The 14,686-nt window shown below is 43.4% G+C and overlaps 1 protein-coding gene across 8 annotated transcripts in view; it reads right to left on the reverse strand.

Moving 5' to 3' along the window:
• The window catches only part of COL15A1 (collagen type XV alpha 1 chain), a 282,083-nt gene that overhangs the window by 136,646 nt on the left and 130,751 nt on the right, over nt 1-14,686 (reverse strand). For 7 of the 8 annotated variants that reach the window (XM_073332560.2, XM_073332559.2, XM_073332558.2 and 4 more), the window contains 3 exons: nt 9,765-9,902; nt 9,157-9,183; nt 5,790-5,852 (listed from right to left, as the gene is read on the reverse strand). In XM_073332560.2, the coding sequence (XP_073188661.2) occupies nt 5,790-5,852; nt 9,157-9,183; nt 9,765-9,902 (228 nt within the window). The remainder of the gene's footprint in view (nt 1-5,789; nt 5,853-9,156; nt 9,184-9,764; nt 9,903-14,686) is intronic. The other variant, XM_073332555.2, reaches the window with a different exon arrangement.

Here is a 14,686-nt window from a genome sequence, read left to right on the forward strand (position 1 = left end):
AATGTTCTTTCCCATATACACCTTTCATTTCTTTTTACCATATTCATATCCATAGTGCCAGTATTTAATTAGTTTGGGGCTATTCTCATTGTTTGCAGCCATGCACTCTTACAGCTCCTGTTTATTTGCTCTGATGCCATATGCTCTTTTTAAACAGAGGTTACAGTATTAGCACGAGCCAATGTTTGTATTTGGTTTTGTGCAGTTTTTACCACTGTACAACCATTTGGGGTGGGCAACTCCCCACCCCCACAAATTCTCAAATCTGGAACAGAGTTCTATATAGGAGCCTACTATTTGTAAGCATTTCTGAAGTGCCTCTCACAGCTTTATCTATTCACTGCCCAAAGGTTACAAAACCAATTGATAACCCACCAGCAGGGCAGTCAGTTCTCCAACCTGCTCTAGGATGCAGCAATTCCTGGCTTCCCGTTCTACAACAATGGCAGCAAAGAGACTTGCCGATAGACTTGCCAATAGATCCCGGAGCCTGTACTCACTCTTAAAAGCATACTCAGAAGCTAAGAGATGCTGACCACCGTCCTAGGCTACAGCTAGTCTTAGCAATTTTTGTGTGAACCAGGAAAAATTTTTAGGCCATTCCTACCCCATAAACATCGTGGAAAGGAATCAGTCAATCATATCAATTTGGACAGGGCAGGGTTAGTGAGATGGTTTTTTGGTGCAACTTTTAAACTTAAAACTAACTCACTGCATATAAAAGGGAGTGGGAACAATCTCCTATCCTTCCAGCCTTTTGCTGCAGGTAGGGTGACTAGCTGCTTATGCTGGAGGCTGTACTTAGCTGCCAACATTAAAAAAAAAATTAAAATCCAAGGAGCAATTCTCCAGAAAAGGGTCTTAGGGCTTCTGGATGCTTTTCAGTATGTTCCGAGCATTTTTTGCACTTGTAAAACAATGCCTTATGAACATCAGCTAATTAACTAACATCCGCTAACACTTCTGTGAGGTTCTATGTGTAAGTAGAAAGAAAAGGAGTACTTGTGGCACCTTAGAGACTAACCAATTTATTAGAGCATAAGCTTTCGTGAGCTACAGCTCACTTCCTCAGATGCATATCGTGGAAACTGCAGCAGGCTTTATATATACACAGAGAATATGAAACAATATCTATTCCCACCCCACTGTCCTGCTGGTAATAGCTTATCTAAAGTGATCATCAGGTGGGCCATTTCCAGCACAAATCCAGGTTTTCTCACCCTCCACCCCCCCACACAAATTCACTCTCCTGCTGGTGATAGCCCATCCAAAGTGACAACTCTTTACACAATGTGCATGACAATCAAGTTGGGCTATTTCCTGCACAAATCCAGGTTTTCTCACATCCCCCCCACCCCCATACACACACAAACTCACTCTCCTGCTGGTAATAGCTCATCCAAACTGACCACTCTTCAAGTTAAAATCCAAGTTAAACCAGTACATCTGGGGGGGGAGGGGGGGAGGAAAAAACAAGAGGAAACAGGCTACCTTGCATTACCTTTCCTCTTGTTTTTTCCTCCCCCCCTCCCCCCCCCCCCAGATGTTCTGGTTTAACTTGGATTTTAACTTGAAGAGTGGTCAGTTTGGATGAGCTATTACCAGCAGGAGAGTGAGTTTGTGTGTGTATGGGGGTGGGGGGGATGTGAGAAAACCTGGATTTGTGCAGGAAATAGCCCAACTTGATTGTCATGCACATTGTGTAAAGAGTTGTCACTTTGGATGGGCTATCACCAGCAGGAGAGTGAATTTGTGTGGGGGGGTGGAGGGTGAGAAAACCTGGATTTGTGCTGGAAATGGCCCACCTGATGATCACTTTAGATAAGCTATTACCAGCAGGACAGTGGGGTGGGAATAGATATTGTTTCATATTCTCTGTGTATATATAAAGCCTGCTGCAGTTTCCACGATATGCATCTGAGGAAGTGAGCTGTAGCTCACGAAAGCTTATGCTCTAATAAATTGGTTAGTCTCTAAGGTGCCACAAGTACTCCTTTTCTTTTTGCGAATACAGACTAACACGGCTGTTACTCTGAAACCTATGTGTAAGTATTATCCCTATGCTACGGATGGGAAACAAAGGCAGAAAAGTTAAGTATTTTGACTGAGGCTGTAGAATTAGTCAGGAATAGATGAAGGTATCCTTCTCTTTCAGATCTGTATTTAGACCACTACCTCTGCAGCTACTAAGATGTTCAGCTCTTATGGACAAAAGCCACAATGGCTACTCAGCAGCAGTCCCAACCAATGCAGTTGCAGTGCTGGATTAGTTTGCCCTTAGTTACGCATTACTCTCACTTGGAGCATACTGTAAACAGCCACAATGTGTGGAGTTTGATCTTAAAACAATCTACTACTGTATTTGTACCATTCTAACTAAAAACAGGATGACTGGCTTCAGGGTGAGTATCTACATCTGAATATTTGTATTGGGAATCACGGAAAGAACCGAAGATGGAATGTGTGTGATTAAAGCTAGTTTGCTGGAAACTCATGAATCAGCTTTCCAAGCTGAGAAGGATATATAGACTTGAGGTTTTCTGACACAGAATGTAAACGACCATTGTAAACAGGTGAAATTCACCCATCAGCAGAGGGGCTACAGAAGTTCCCCAGTGGAGAACCACAAGAGCTCCTGCAGAGTGGCCATGCAGGGATCTTTGCATGTGGTGCAGCTGGGCCCTGCGCTAGCTCTGCATCAGCAAATATGGATGGCCCATTGTGTCCAGAATTACATGAATCCAATAGCCACAAACCACTGCATAGGAGATGGGTCAGGGTCACAGCCACTGTTCCAGCCCAGAAACTGATATGAGGTTGCGGAGTGGCTCCAGAGTTGTTCTGGGAGGTTGTGAGGGGAATTCTGTTCACCCCTACCTCCATGTACGCCCTTGCTCAAAGACCATGTTCTCAGGCTTTGTGCAACAGACAGTGGGTGAGGAGGGAGCGATGAATGTCACCCATTGTAACTATGTAATCATTGCCACCTCGTGGGGCCACTGAGGTCACCCATCTTTGTTCTGGTTCAGTGCTTCATAGCATGGTAGGTACACCGTGACACAGGGGCATGTGCTGAAGGTGCCTCAGCTGCAAGGCCCTGTGGGCTCTAGCACCTAGTGGGACCCAAAGAGTATTTCACCCAGAGCCTCCAAATACCACACTTCTGCAGGACACCCAGCTACCAGCTCCTCCCCAGCCATACTCCCAACAGCTTGGAGGCTTGCCCTTTCTGCAGCTCGCCTCTGCCCAGCCAGAGCAGGAGAGAAAGAGAGAGACGCAGATTTGCCATTCAGCAGATTCATTCCATTGGCTTCTGCTGACCTGTGACTGCTCAGCAGCCGATTCAGCACATGGGAGTATTAAAGTATTTGGCTTTTGCCAACAGAGTTAGATTTAACTTGCAAGTGATAATTTGCCTGTAGGTATTTTGTCAGCTTCCAGCAATAGCAGGTCGAAACAAAAGCCTGAAGCAGAAAAGGTCTCTGCTCCAGCACACCGAGGTGGTCTGGGAGAAGGCGAAGAGATCTGCATTCACACAGATCCAGTGACTCCAGCATCCCCGACCTGGAGGGGCTGCAATTCTAGCTCCCAGACTGGAATAATAGCCACAGGGGGCAGAAGGGGGTACCAGGCGCTCTACACCCTGCTCTGCATTGTCAGGGGTGAATTTCATCTTTCTAAGTGCTCTGGACTCCACCTGAGTTGAGTCTGAATGTATTTCACATCAGGGATTTAGGAAGTTTGACTTGTTTTTGTAACTGTATCATGATCAATGGAATTGGAATCCAGGGACACCATGTTATTGAAGGGCAGGGTTGCCAACTTTCTAATCGCACAAAACCAAACACTCTAGCCCCGCCTCTTCCCCAAGGCCAAGCCCCCTGCCCCGCGGCCCTGCCCCCCACTCACTACATTCCCCCTCCCTTGGTGCCTCGCTCTCCCACACCTTCACTGGGCTGGGGCAGAAGGGTTGGGGTTTAGGAGGGGGTGAGGACTCCGGGCTGGGGCCAGGGATGAGGGGTTTGGGGTGCAGGAAGAGGTTCCAGGCTGAGGCAGAGGGCTTCAGGGTGTGGGAGGGGGCTCTGGGCTGGGGCCAGGGATGAGGGGTTTGCGGTGTAGGAGGGGGCTCCAGGTTTGCGGGAGCTTAGGGCTGGGGCAGAGGGTTGGGGATCAGGGTTGGGGCACGGGCTTACCTCTGGCAGCTCCTGGTCAGCGGCACAGCGGGGGTGGGGGGCAAAGGCAGGCTTCCTGCCTGTCCTGATTCTGCACTGCATCCTGGAAGTGGCCAGCAGGTCCGGCTCCTAGCCGGAGGCGTGGCAGGCAGCTCTGCAAGCTGCTCTCGCCCGCAGGCATTGCCCCCGCAGCTCCCATTGGACGCGGTTCCTGGCCAATAGGAGTGCAGAGCCAATGCTCAGGGTGGGGGCAGTGCGCAGAGCCCCATGGCCCCCCTGCCTAGGAGTCGGACCTGCTGGCCGCTTCCGGGGCGCAGCACAGTGCCCGGAGAGGTAGGGACTAGCCTGCCTTAGCTCCACAGCACCGCCAACTGGATTTTTAAATGGCCCCGTCGGCAGTGCTGACCGGAGCCGCCAGGGTCCCTTTTCGACCGGGTGTTCCCGTCAAAAACCGGACAATTGGTCACCCTATTGAAGGACACTACGAAAACAGGAAAGGTGGGGAGTTAGGCTGGAAGCAATGCAGCCACGTGGACAAAGCAATGCACAGGATTTAATAAAGTTCCACTTGTTCAACTTAACCAGCGTTCAGCTTCACACTTTGCTAATGAAACACTGACCAGTTAACATTAATGATTCATTTGTCCATTTGTCTAAATTGCTGGCTGAATTTTTCAAGTGGAATGCAGCAATTGATTCACCTGCACTAGCTACCCTCAGCTCAGCAGAGATAGGAGTAGTCACTTCAAAATGTGAACATTGATTTTGTCTACTCTGCAAGGCTAAAATAGGACTGTACTCTAATCTCCTACATAGTTTATCTGGCAGAGTGTAGTCACAGTCACACATACAAGGCCCTTCATTTTTTGTTTAATATTTCTCAGAAAGGTATTGGTGTTTATTATGAAAAATTTAAAGTGGGTGAAAATTGGCACAAAATATTAACTTCTGGGTAAATATTGGGGTTAATATTGGAGGATCGGAGGAGAGAGAAAAGTAAGAGTATTGAAAGTAAAAGCAGTTTAATGCCCTGGTTTACTTCATGAATAGTACATTAACAGTACAAACACATATGCGCGCGTGCGTATCTTCTACTATATTAACTTATTTGACAGCCTCATATTTACACGTGGACTAAAGTATGAACATAAACATATCTACCTAATGTAATGCACTGGGTTTTCTTAACATAATCGGTATTTTCATGTACTTGAGTATTCCAAAATTCAGGTGAAAATTAGTAACAGAACAGGAATTTTTTTGGTAGAAATCAGTAAAACCTGAAAAGGAAGGGCCTTGCACACATAACACTGCAATTTTTCCAACTGTGTCTTGTTTCTTTTACTAAGAGTTACACATTTATCTTCTCCAACTCTAACATATTCCTGTGAAAGCTTTACTATTTATATAAGCTATATTTATACATCTTCTGGCAAAATCCTTAGGGCTTTATTGTGACTTACCTTTGAATAGATGCATGGCGGGGGAAAAGGGTGCATAAATTCTTCTTGTGTTTTCTGTATTTTATTTCTTTTCAGAACATATCAAATTAACACAAAAGCAAAAGATGAATGGTAGCTAACCCAATTGGTTCTTAAACACTGATAGGACACGTACCTTTTCTCCTTTAAGGCCGTCCTCTCCCTTCAAACCTGGCAATCCCTGAAGTCCTCTTTCACCCTAAAAAGACATTTTTATTCAATATTTTCTTTCCATTAAAATATCATTCCTATAAATGATGAATATTTAGAAAACCAAAAAGTGCCCATAGGAAAGTTGCTATAGTCTATTTGGAAGGAAGCTAGAGTGTGAAAAGTTCTCACCTGATTTTTCCCATGTATCTGTGATTGATTAATATATTAGCAGACCTTTTATAGGACAGTAGAGGATTACCTGAACTCTTGGAATAGTTCTCTATTTGTTCTGCATTTCCTCAATGTGATAATAGTAGGCAGATTCCAGGCTGACATTTTGTCTTCGCCTGATCTAAATTATTCATTTCCAAAATGGACATTGGAAGGTCACCAGTTTCAATTTCACACCAAGGTAATGGGCAGTAGGGAAGAGGACAGTTGGATATTTTCCTGTGGAAATACTTAAGTAATATACTGCTGTAAGCTGCTATTTGAGGTGCCACACATCATGTCTCAACATGAGGTGCTGACTGCACTCATCTCCTACTGGAATCATTAGAGCCCCATGCTGCAAGATGCTGAGCACCCTCAATTTCCATTGAGTTCAATGGGTGCTAAGTGTCTCACGGAAACTATGTAGTACCTTGCAGTATTCTAATAGTACCTTGCAGTATTAGGCCTCAAGTTTCCTTTTAACCCTCAGGGTTCTAATAAATGTCAACTCCCAAACCCCAACTAACCCTCCTATCCCATGGTGTATTTTCCCCCCAGTACAATATGCAGATTCTGTGTTCCATATAAGGCTTGAGCCTTTGCTCATTGAAGTCTATAACAAAGTTCCCATTGATTTTAAGTGGTGCAGGATAAGGCTATCAAGTGCAATGAATTAGCCAGCTAACCTAAGATTCTGGAACGAAATGCAGAGGAAAATGAAGCTCAGATTTATGTTTATTTGTGACCTTTTTCTCCAAGGAATCTGGACAATGGTGTGTGTTAGTCGTATCCACTGTCAGAGTCTAACCATGATAGCACTGTGCTAACTGTAAAGACCCATGAACTAGATGCAGTAAGAATCAAATGTACGCACAGGATTTCATTTTTTTCTTTGTGATTAATACTGATTTCTCAGGTGATTAAATAGTTATGGCAAAATGCTTTTTACGCATTCAGGCCCCAACCCTGAAAACACTTGCACATGGGCTTTCCTGCACTACTGCGAATGGTACATTGATTTCAATGTGATTGATCATAGTAGCATAGTTGAGCGTGTGTGAAAGTATTAGCATGATAGGGGCCTAACTGCACACAGAAAAAATGGTTTCAGAACATAAGTAAAGCTGCAACAAGATTGCTAAAGGAGGAAATACGACTCTTTATACTACAGAGAACTGTAAAAGAAAAACATATCCAAACATGCAGAGTGTTTAAAGTGTTGCTCCCGCAGAAATAAAATTCTTAATTACTTTATATAATTGAAGCATTTTCCACAGAACATTTTGTCATGGCTTTTGTTTAAAAAATGTGTTCTGCTTACAGTTAAAATGCTAAGAGCAAGAAAGCATAGTGCAAAGCTGAAAAGGTCAGCTTCTTCTGCTGGTACAGCTTTTCTAATGAGAAATCATTTCTCCGAAATATGAATTGACCTTGTGCAATAATAACTCGATTTCTTTGAGCATGGAGTATGAACAGAGATTTGTGGATAGATGAAGCATTTTGCTTGCCTGTCGGGCTGAATAATTAACTCCCTCACCACTGGATTATTTGTATTGACTATTATAAAAATGTGACCCTCCCCGAGGAGTGTTTACAGAGGGCAGGAACAGACAAAGTTTTTAGCATTTGTGTGGGAGATTTCTGGAAGGGGACAGGGGTGCATAAGGTAGATGATATCCCCACCCAGATGGGAGGAAGTAGGGAAAATACAGCAAGAGGGTGGGGAGTGGGAAAATAGAAAAGTCATGTAGGTAGTGTAGCTGGAAGATGCATCACACTAGAGCATTGCAGAGGGCACATGGGTCACAGCAGCTGAGAAGAGAGTTGGGGGACTCTTGACTCTGGGAGAGTGGATAGAATGTGGCAGCTAGGAGAGAAGCCAGAGACCTGGGAGCACGGGAGAAGGTTGACAGAATGACACAGGTGAGAAGCCATTGGGGAACACCTGAGCATGGAAGAAGATCACACCAAACAACAGCAAAGATGAAAAATGCACTGGGACAATGTAATATGGGAGTGGGCAGGGTGGGTTTCAGGAGCTGGGAGGCAGGTTTGAGTCAGGGGAGGGAGGAGCAACAGGGCAATTGAAGAGGTGGGAAATGGGCAGAGGAGCAGTGGTGATCAGGAGTATGTGGTAGCTGTGGGCAGGGTGGAGCCAGGGAGTGAGGGCAGGTGGTGTGGGTCAGTTAATGTGACAGAGTTGAGGACACAGAGGAATGGGGGTGGGGAAGGCAGATGGAAGCTGTGGAGGAAGGATTGTACCAGCTGAGGTTAGGAATAGGAGATGGGGAAGCAGCTGGGAGTTGGGTGAGTGCAGTAGTTTAGGGCGGGTAATCAGATGTTGTTCTCACCTTGCTCTTAACACAGTACATACACTGAAAAGGGTCCAAGTATATCCTCTTCTTGGGGTTTCCTTTGTACTAACTTACATAGCAGTAAACAACTTCCTGTCAGAGCTTGGCTTCTCAAAGGGTTGGTCTATGCAGGGCTCCTCTCTTCTTCCTTCTAGTTCCCTCTCCCTTGAGAGAGCTCCTGTATAAACCTGGGTTGGAGCACAAAGTGCCCACCTGGTCTGGCAGCCAGCGTGAATCAGCAGGTGAGCCCTTCATCGCTAGCTACACAAGATCCTATAGGCTGACACCTTATTAAGGCCTAGAAGAAAGGGATTGAAGGGAGAAGCAGCTGGGAAACTGAAGGCTGCAATGCATCCCTTTGTTTACATAATGGTTACAAACACAGCTTTACAGCCATAAGTCATGGTGAAGGAGTTAGTTCAAGCTATTTGCCAACCTTAAACAGTATTCACAAAACAGAAGAAAGACTCCAGGACTTCTGAAATCTGTCACTTTAGAAACATGGTAATGTACATGTGAAACAGACCCGTGATCAGTCAAGGCTGGTCACCTGTCTGGTAGGGGTCTGTACCAAATGCCTGTGATGCACTTTGAAACATTACAGTCTTCTTGCTTTTTGTTATAACGTAGTGCAGCAGTTTACCAAAGCTGCCTCCTGAGAACAGGGTTGCAAAACAGCATTGTATAGCTTAAGATCAAACTTAGCTGAGTGTCAGTCTGGCAAAGACATGCTAGGTTTCTTTCTCTTCAATGAACTAAAATATGCATGGAAAAGGTACTTACTGGCAAGCCATCTTTACCAGGAATGCCCTAAAAGAAAACACCCATTTTAGAAAGGTACATAGAACATGTATAAAGTAGAAGAAGGGGGATAAAAACAAGTAACTGCATCTTAATGGCCAGCATTTCATGCTGTGACAAAATATCAAAACAGAATTGGGATCTGTATTGTGTTACCATGTGCACTATTTTGTATACGTATTTAATTGGGGGCATGTATTTGTGATCAAGGAGAGAGTGAAGTATAACACACTCTGTGTATCCAGAAGCTGCAGCCTACAGGGGATACATAAACCATGCTTCTTGGGAGCTACACAACCTGTCCATCCAACATTTCTCAAAATGCAAGTGCCATCCTTGAGGAGCTTGGCTGATGCCTCAGCAGTTGTGCTGTTTTACACCTTTTGGGCTGGAATCGCCATGGTCAGGCACCTTGTAGAACCATTGACACATGTTCAAAGGACTACCATTTTGATGTGGTATGATTAGACACCCACTTTGACTACACAGGGTGCAAGGCAGTAGAGAATCAGCCCTTCACCCGTGTGTGATAAATGAATATTAGTCTCTCTAGATGATTTGTGAGGCTTCAACAGAGATGCAGTACTCACAGGTTCACCGTCTCGCCCAGGTTTTCCTAGGGGGCCAGGGGGTCCTTGAATCCCTGTCTGCATTTCTTCTAGTTCTGACTTTCCTGGTGGCCCTCGTGGCCCTTGCTCTCCTTTTTCACCTCTCTCACCTTTTTGACCCTAAGAATGTAAAATATACAATAATAGGTTTTATTATTTTCTTTCTGTTATTTTAACATATTGCCATTGTATCTACAGGCCTCACACCAGTTTGGGGCCCCATTGTGCTAGGCATTGTACAAACATATATTACAACCAACTCAGGGTATTAAACCTTGTTCTGACTAATCAAGATGAATTGATCATTCAACTAAAATGGGATGATTGCCTGGGTACAAGTGGTCATGACCTAATTTCACCAGTTGTGTGCAGACAGAATATAGTCCCCAACCAGCAACATATACACTTGGTGCTTTAAAAAAGCCAGTTTCCCACACAAAACTGAGTGGGAGGAGAATTTAAACATAAAAATGTTAATAATAATGGGCAGTTATTTAAGAATGCTTTGTTAGGCACCCCAAAAAAATCCAACACCCTTGCCTCACCCCACACACAGTTCAGCGGTCATAAAATAAGGCTTCTTTGGTTAAAAAAAAAATCAACCAGTGAAGTGAAGTGAAAGCAGTCATTACCACATATATGGAAAAAAGTAGGAAGCTGATAGTAATGAGTACAAATCAGCAGTTAATAAATACAGACAATTGATAAGGGAGGCTAAAGGCATCAATGACCAGCAGGGTAAAGGACAATATCAAAAGAACATCCCAAGCAGTGGGTCTAGCTTCTATTTAAAAAAAAGTCATAGGCATGCTCTATCTCCCTCTTAAAGGTGGAATAAGAGTTTTATTTGTCCACCCCTAAGCTGGGAGGACATGTACCAAAACAAAACAAACAAAGGCAGAATTCAGTTCCCTAGCTGGGGTTTTCTAGCCCACAATCTTCCAAGGTTTTAGCCCCACCATCCAGAAGCAGGAAGCCAATAGCTTCCAATATTTGAATTGCCCCCTTTCACGGACAGGAGAACTATTATCTGGCCCCTCTCTGTTCCTGATTGGCTCTAGACTCTGCTTTCATTAGAGGTCAGGTGAGGCTTAAACCAGGACAATTAGTCCCTGTCTTTCCGGCCAATTGGTGGTTAAGGCAATCCAACTGATTCCCAGGTGTCAGGAATCTTTGATGCCCTTTTGATTCCCAAAAGAGAGCCAGAATGGAATTCAAACAAACAAAAACACACACACACAAACCAAATGCTGCAGCTCACACAGAAAAATAAAATGTACCCCACAAGACAAGATGATCTTTCATATTCCATTTGTATCACTCCCCTAATCACACCACACACAAAACAATGAGTTGTATAAAATATAGAATCCTCTCCTAAAGTATATACCCCACAGAGCACCAGAACACCCTCTCACAGAAAATAAAAACTAGTTCTTTACACATATCAGAAACAAACTAAATCCTACCAATGGTATTGGTCCAAAATCAGATGAATGGTAAAACTGTCAATCATGCAATAGACAAGGCAGAAGTATTCAATAATTATTTTTGTTCTGTATTTGGAAAAAAGCAGGATGATGTAAGCATATCTTTCTGTTCTCTCAGTAACTAGGGAGGATGTTAAACAACAACTAGTTAAAATTTTAAAAATCTATAAGACCAGATAAGTCGTGTCAAAGAGTATTAAAAGAATTGGCCAAGCAACTCTCTGAACCATTAGCACTGATTTTTAACAGATCTTGGAAGACTAAGGATGTACCCCAGGACTAGAAAAGAGCTGATGCCATGCCAATATTTTAAAAGGGTAAATGGGAAGACTCAGGAAACTACAGACAGATTAGCCTGACATAACTCCTGGACAAAATCATGGAAATGCGGATAGGGGATGTAATCAGTAAAGGATTAAAAGATGGTAGCATAATTAATACCAATCAACATGATTTTATGGAAAATAAATCCTCTTGGACAAACTTTACTTTGTTTTTGAATGAGATTACAAGTTTGTTGGTAACTGTAAGTGCATTGACATAAGCTACTTAGATTTCTGTAAGGCTTTTGACTTAGTCCCACATGACCTTCATAAAACCCAATGTAGCCCACATTAAATCAATTAAAAACTGTTTAACTGATAGACTGCAAAACATAATTGTAAATATGGAATTGCCATCCAAGGAAGGCCCTTCTGAATCCTGCAGGGATCTGTTCTCAGCCCAGTGCTGTTCAATATCTTTCTCACTGCTCTAGAAGAAAATATATCTCACTACTAGTTACATTTGCAGGTAACACAAAAAATGGTGGAGTGGTAAATAACAGTGGAGACAGATCAGTTATACAGACTGACCTGGATGGCTTGGTAAGGTAGGCTTATTGGAACATCATGTGTTCTAAAACAGCCAAATTGAAGGTTATACATCTAGGAACTAAAAACGTAGGTCACTTTTATAGGATGAGGGAGTGTGTCCTGGCAAGGACTTAGGTGGGGATGGTATATAAAAGATGAACATGAGCTTCCAGTGTGATCCTGTAGCTAAAAGGGTGAACACAATCCTTGGATCTATAAGCAGGGGAATATCATTAGAAGTAGGGAGATGGCATTACCTTTGTATGCAGCATTAGTGAGACCATGACTGGAATCCTGGGTCCAGTTCTGGTGTTCACACATAAAAAAGGATGTTTAAAAATTGGAAAGAGTAAACAAAGGCTACAAGAATTACCTGCAGTCTGGCAAAGATGCATTACAGTGAGAGGCTTAAGAAGCTTCATCACATTTTTTCAAATCAAGAAAGGATATATATTTTTAAAAGATATTCTAGACATTATGGACTTGCTGCAGAGATTATGTGTGAGGTTCTATGGCTAGTGTTATGCAAGAGGTCAGACACAATTATCCCTTCTGGTCCTAAAGTCTATGAATTAGAAGTTGTATATACTGTTTGAGTCATAGGAAGTGAAAGTTTTGGAGGAATTATATTTGTAAATTCTTAAATAAATTCTAAATTTTATGTAAATCCATGTATCCGGCTTGCATTGCCTATCGTCAAGCTCCTCTTTCACCATTCATTATAATCGGTCACAACAAGCACTAGGACTGACATGAAGAGCATGTAAAAGCATAAAAGGCAATGGTTAAGGCTACGTTTATGTCATGGGAGTCATGGAAATCACAGAATCCATGACCTCCAGAGACCTCTGTGGCATTCTCTGCTTCAGCCCCAGGGAGGGCAGGACTCTGGAGCTGGCAGCCAGCGGGGCCCTGGCAGGGTTCCTGCAACAGGGGGCCCCCTGCAAGGTTCCAGCAACGGGCGACAGCCTCATGTGGGGGAAGGGGAATGCCTTGGGCAAGCGGCTGGGGGCGTCACAGAGAGGACACGGCATCTGAGAACTTTTGTTTATTGTCCGTGACCTGTGCGTGACTTTTACTAAAAATAACCATGACAAAATCTTAGCCTTAGCAATGGTAAATGTCCAATTGAAACACACAACTTCAAGATTAAACTTCCACTCTGCATGTTTTGCCGGCAGCTGAGATCAGCACTGATGTACTGCAATTTCAAATCATGACAGAGCAAAGTAAGAATGAAGCGGAGAACTTAAAGTTGGAGCTACAAAGGTAAGTACAAGGAAAGGAACAATATTAATCTCATGGGTAAGGGTTTGGTGATTAATAAAGCTACTAAGGATATGTGAATATTTGGCAGTATGTTGAAGAGGACTTGCAGTTAACCAGCTACACGGGTCAACTAGAGGATGAAATATCCTTCTGATTCATGGCATTTTAGGCTAAGAGCACCAATTTGATTTCCAGGTTTACATGATATTTGAAGCAACATAATTGCATACAAATCAAGCAGGCACAAGGCCTTGTGTGAGCACAACAGCTGCCACAGTCCAAGACTGAGTGTAATATGTTCATTCCTCCCCATCATGAGGGATCAGCTCTGCCACACGTAGTCAAGGCCCTGTCTCCTTTGGGGAAGCTAGCATTGGCAGCGGTTTTAGGCTGGAGCAGTCCTTGTGTTCAGGGGATTGTCAGGGCTGTCATTGTTCCTGGCCTTACCTGAGCCACAAAGAGGTGAGAGGAAGGATCCTTGTACTCTATTCCCCCTTATCTTCCTCTGCGGGGTCCGGTGCAATCCAGCCCTGAAAGTTTCTGCCCAAAAAGGGATTCTTTTTGCCAGTTGTTATGACTGATTGATTGTGTGATTATTCCCAATAATTGTGTGATTATTCCCAATGCTTTACAAGGGATTTACAGAGACAAGGTGGGTGAGGTAATATCTTTTATTGGACCAACTTATGTTGGTGAGAAAGAAGCTTTGAGTTTACACAGAGCTCTGCTTCAGGGCTGGGAAATTGTTGGGTCAATAAAAGATATTACCTCACCCACCTTGTCTCTATAATATCCTGGGACCAACAGAACTACAACACAGCATTCAAGGAATTTACAGATATTTCTGGTCCCCAATTTGCCATTAAATTTTCTAAAGCATCTCACTATAAACACTATAAGAGAGGCTCAAATTAAATGTATACTCCAAATTAAAAAACATAGTAAGAAGACCAAAAAAGTGCCACAATGGCTAAACAACAAAGTGAATGGAGTGGGGATAGAGGTAAAAAGGCATCATCTAAAAATTGGAAGTCAAATCCTACTGAGGAAAATAGAAAGGAGCATAAACGTTGGCAAGTGTAAAAGTATAATTAGTCAGGTCAAAAAAGAATTTGAAGAGCAACTAGCAAAAGACTCAAAAACTAACAGCAAAAAAATGTGTAAGTACATGGAAAGCAAGAAGCCTGCCAAACAATCACGGATTAACAAAGTGCTAAAGGAGCACTCAAGGACGATAAGGCCGTTGCAGAGAAGTTAAATGAATTCTTTGCATTGGTCTTCACTGAAGAGG

Source organism: Lepidochelys kempii, chromosome 2 (genome assembly GCF_965140285.1).
Source record: "Lepidochelys kempii isolate rLepKem1 chromosome 2, rLepKem1.hap1, whole genome shotgun sequence".
NCBI lineage: Eukaryota > Metazoa > Chordata > Testudines > Cheloniidae > Lepidochelys > Lepidochelys kempii.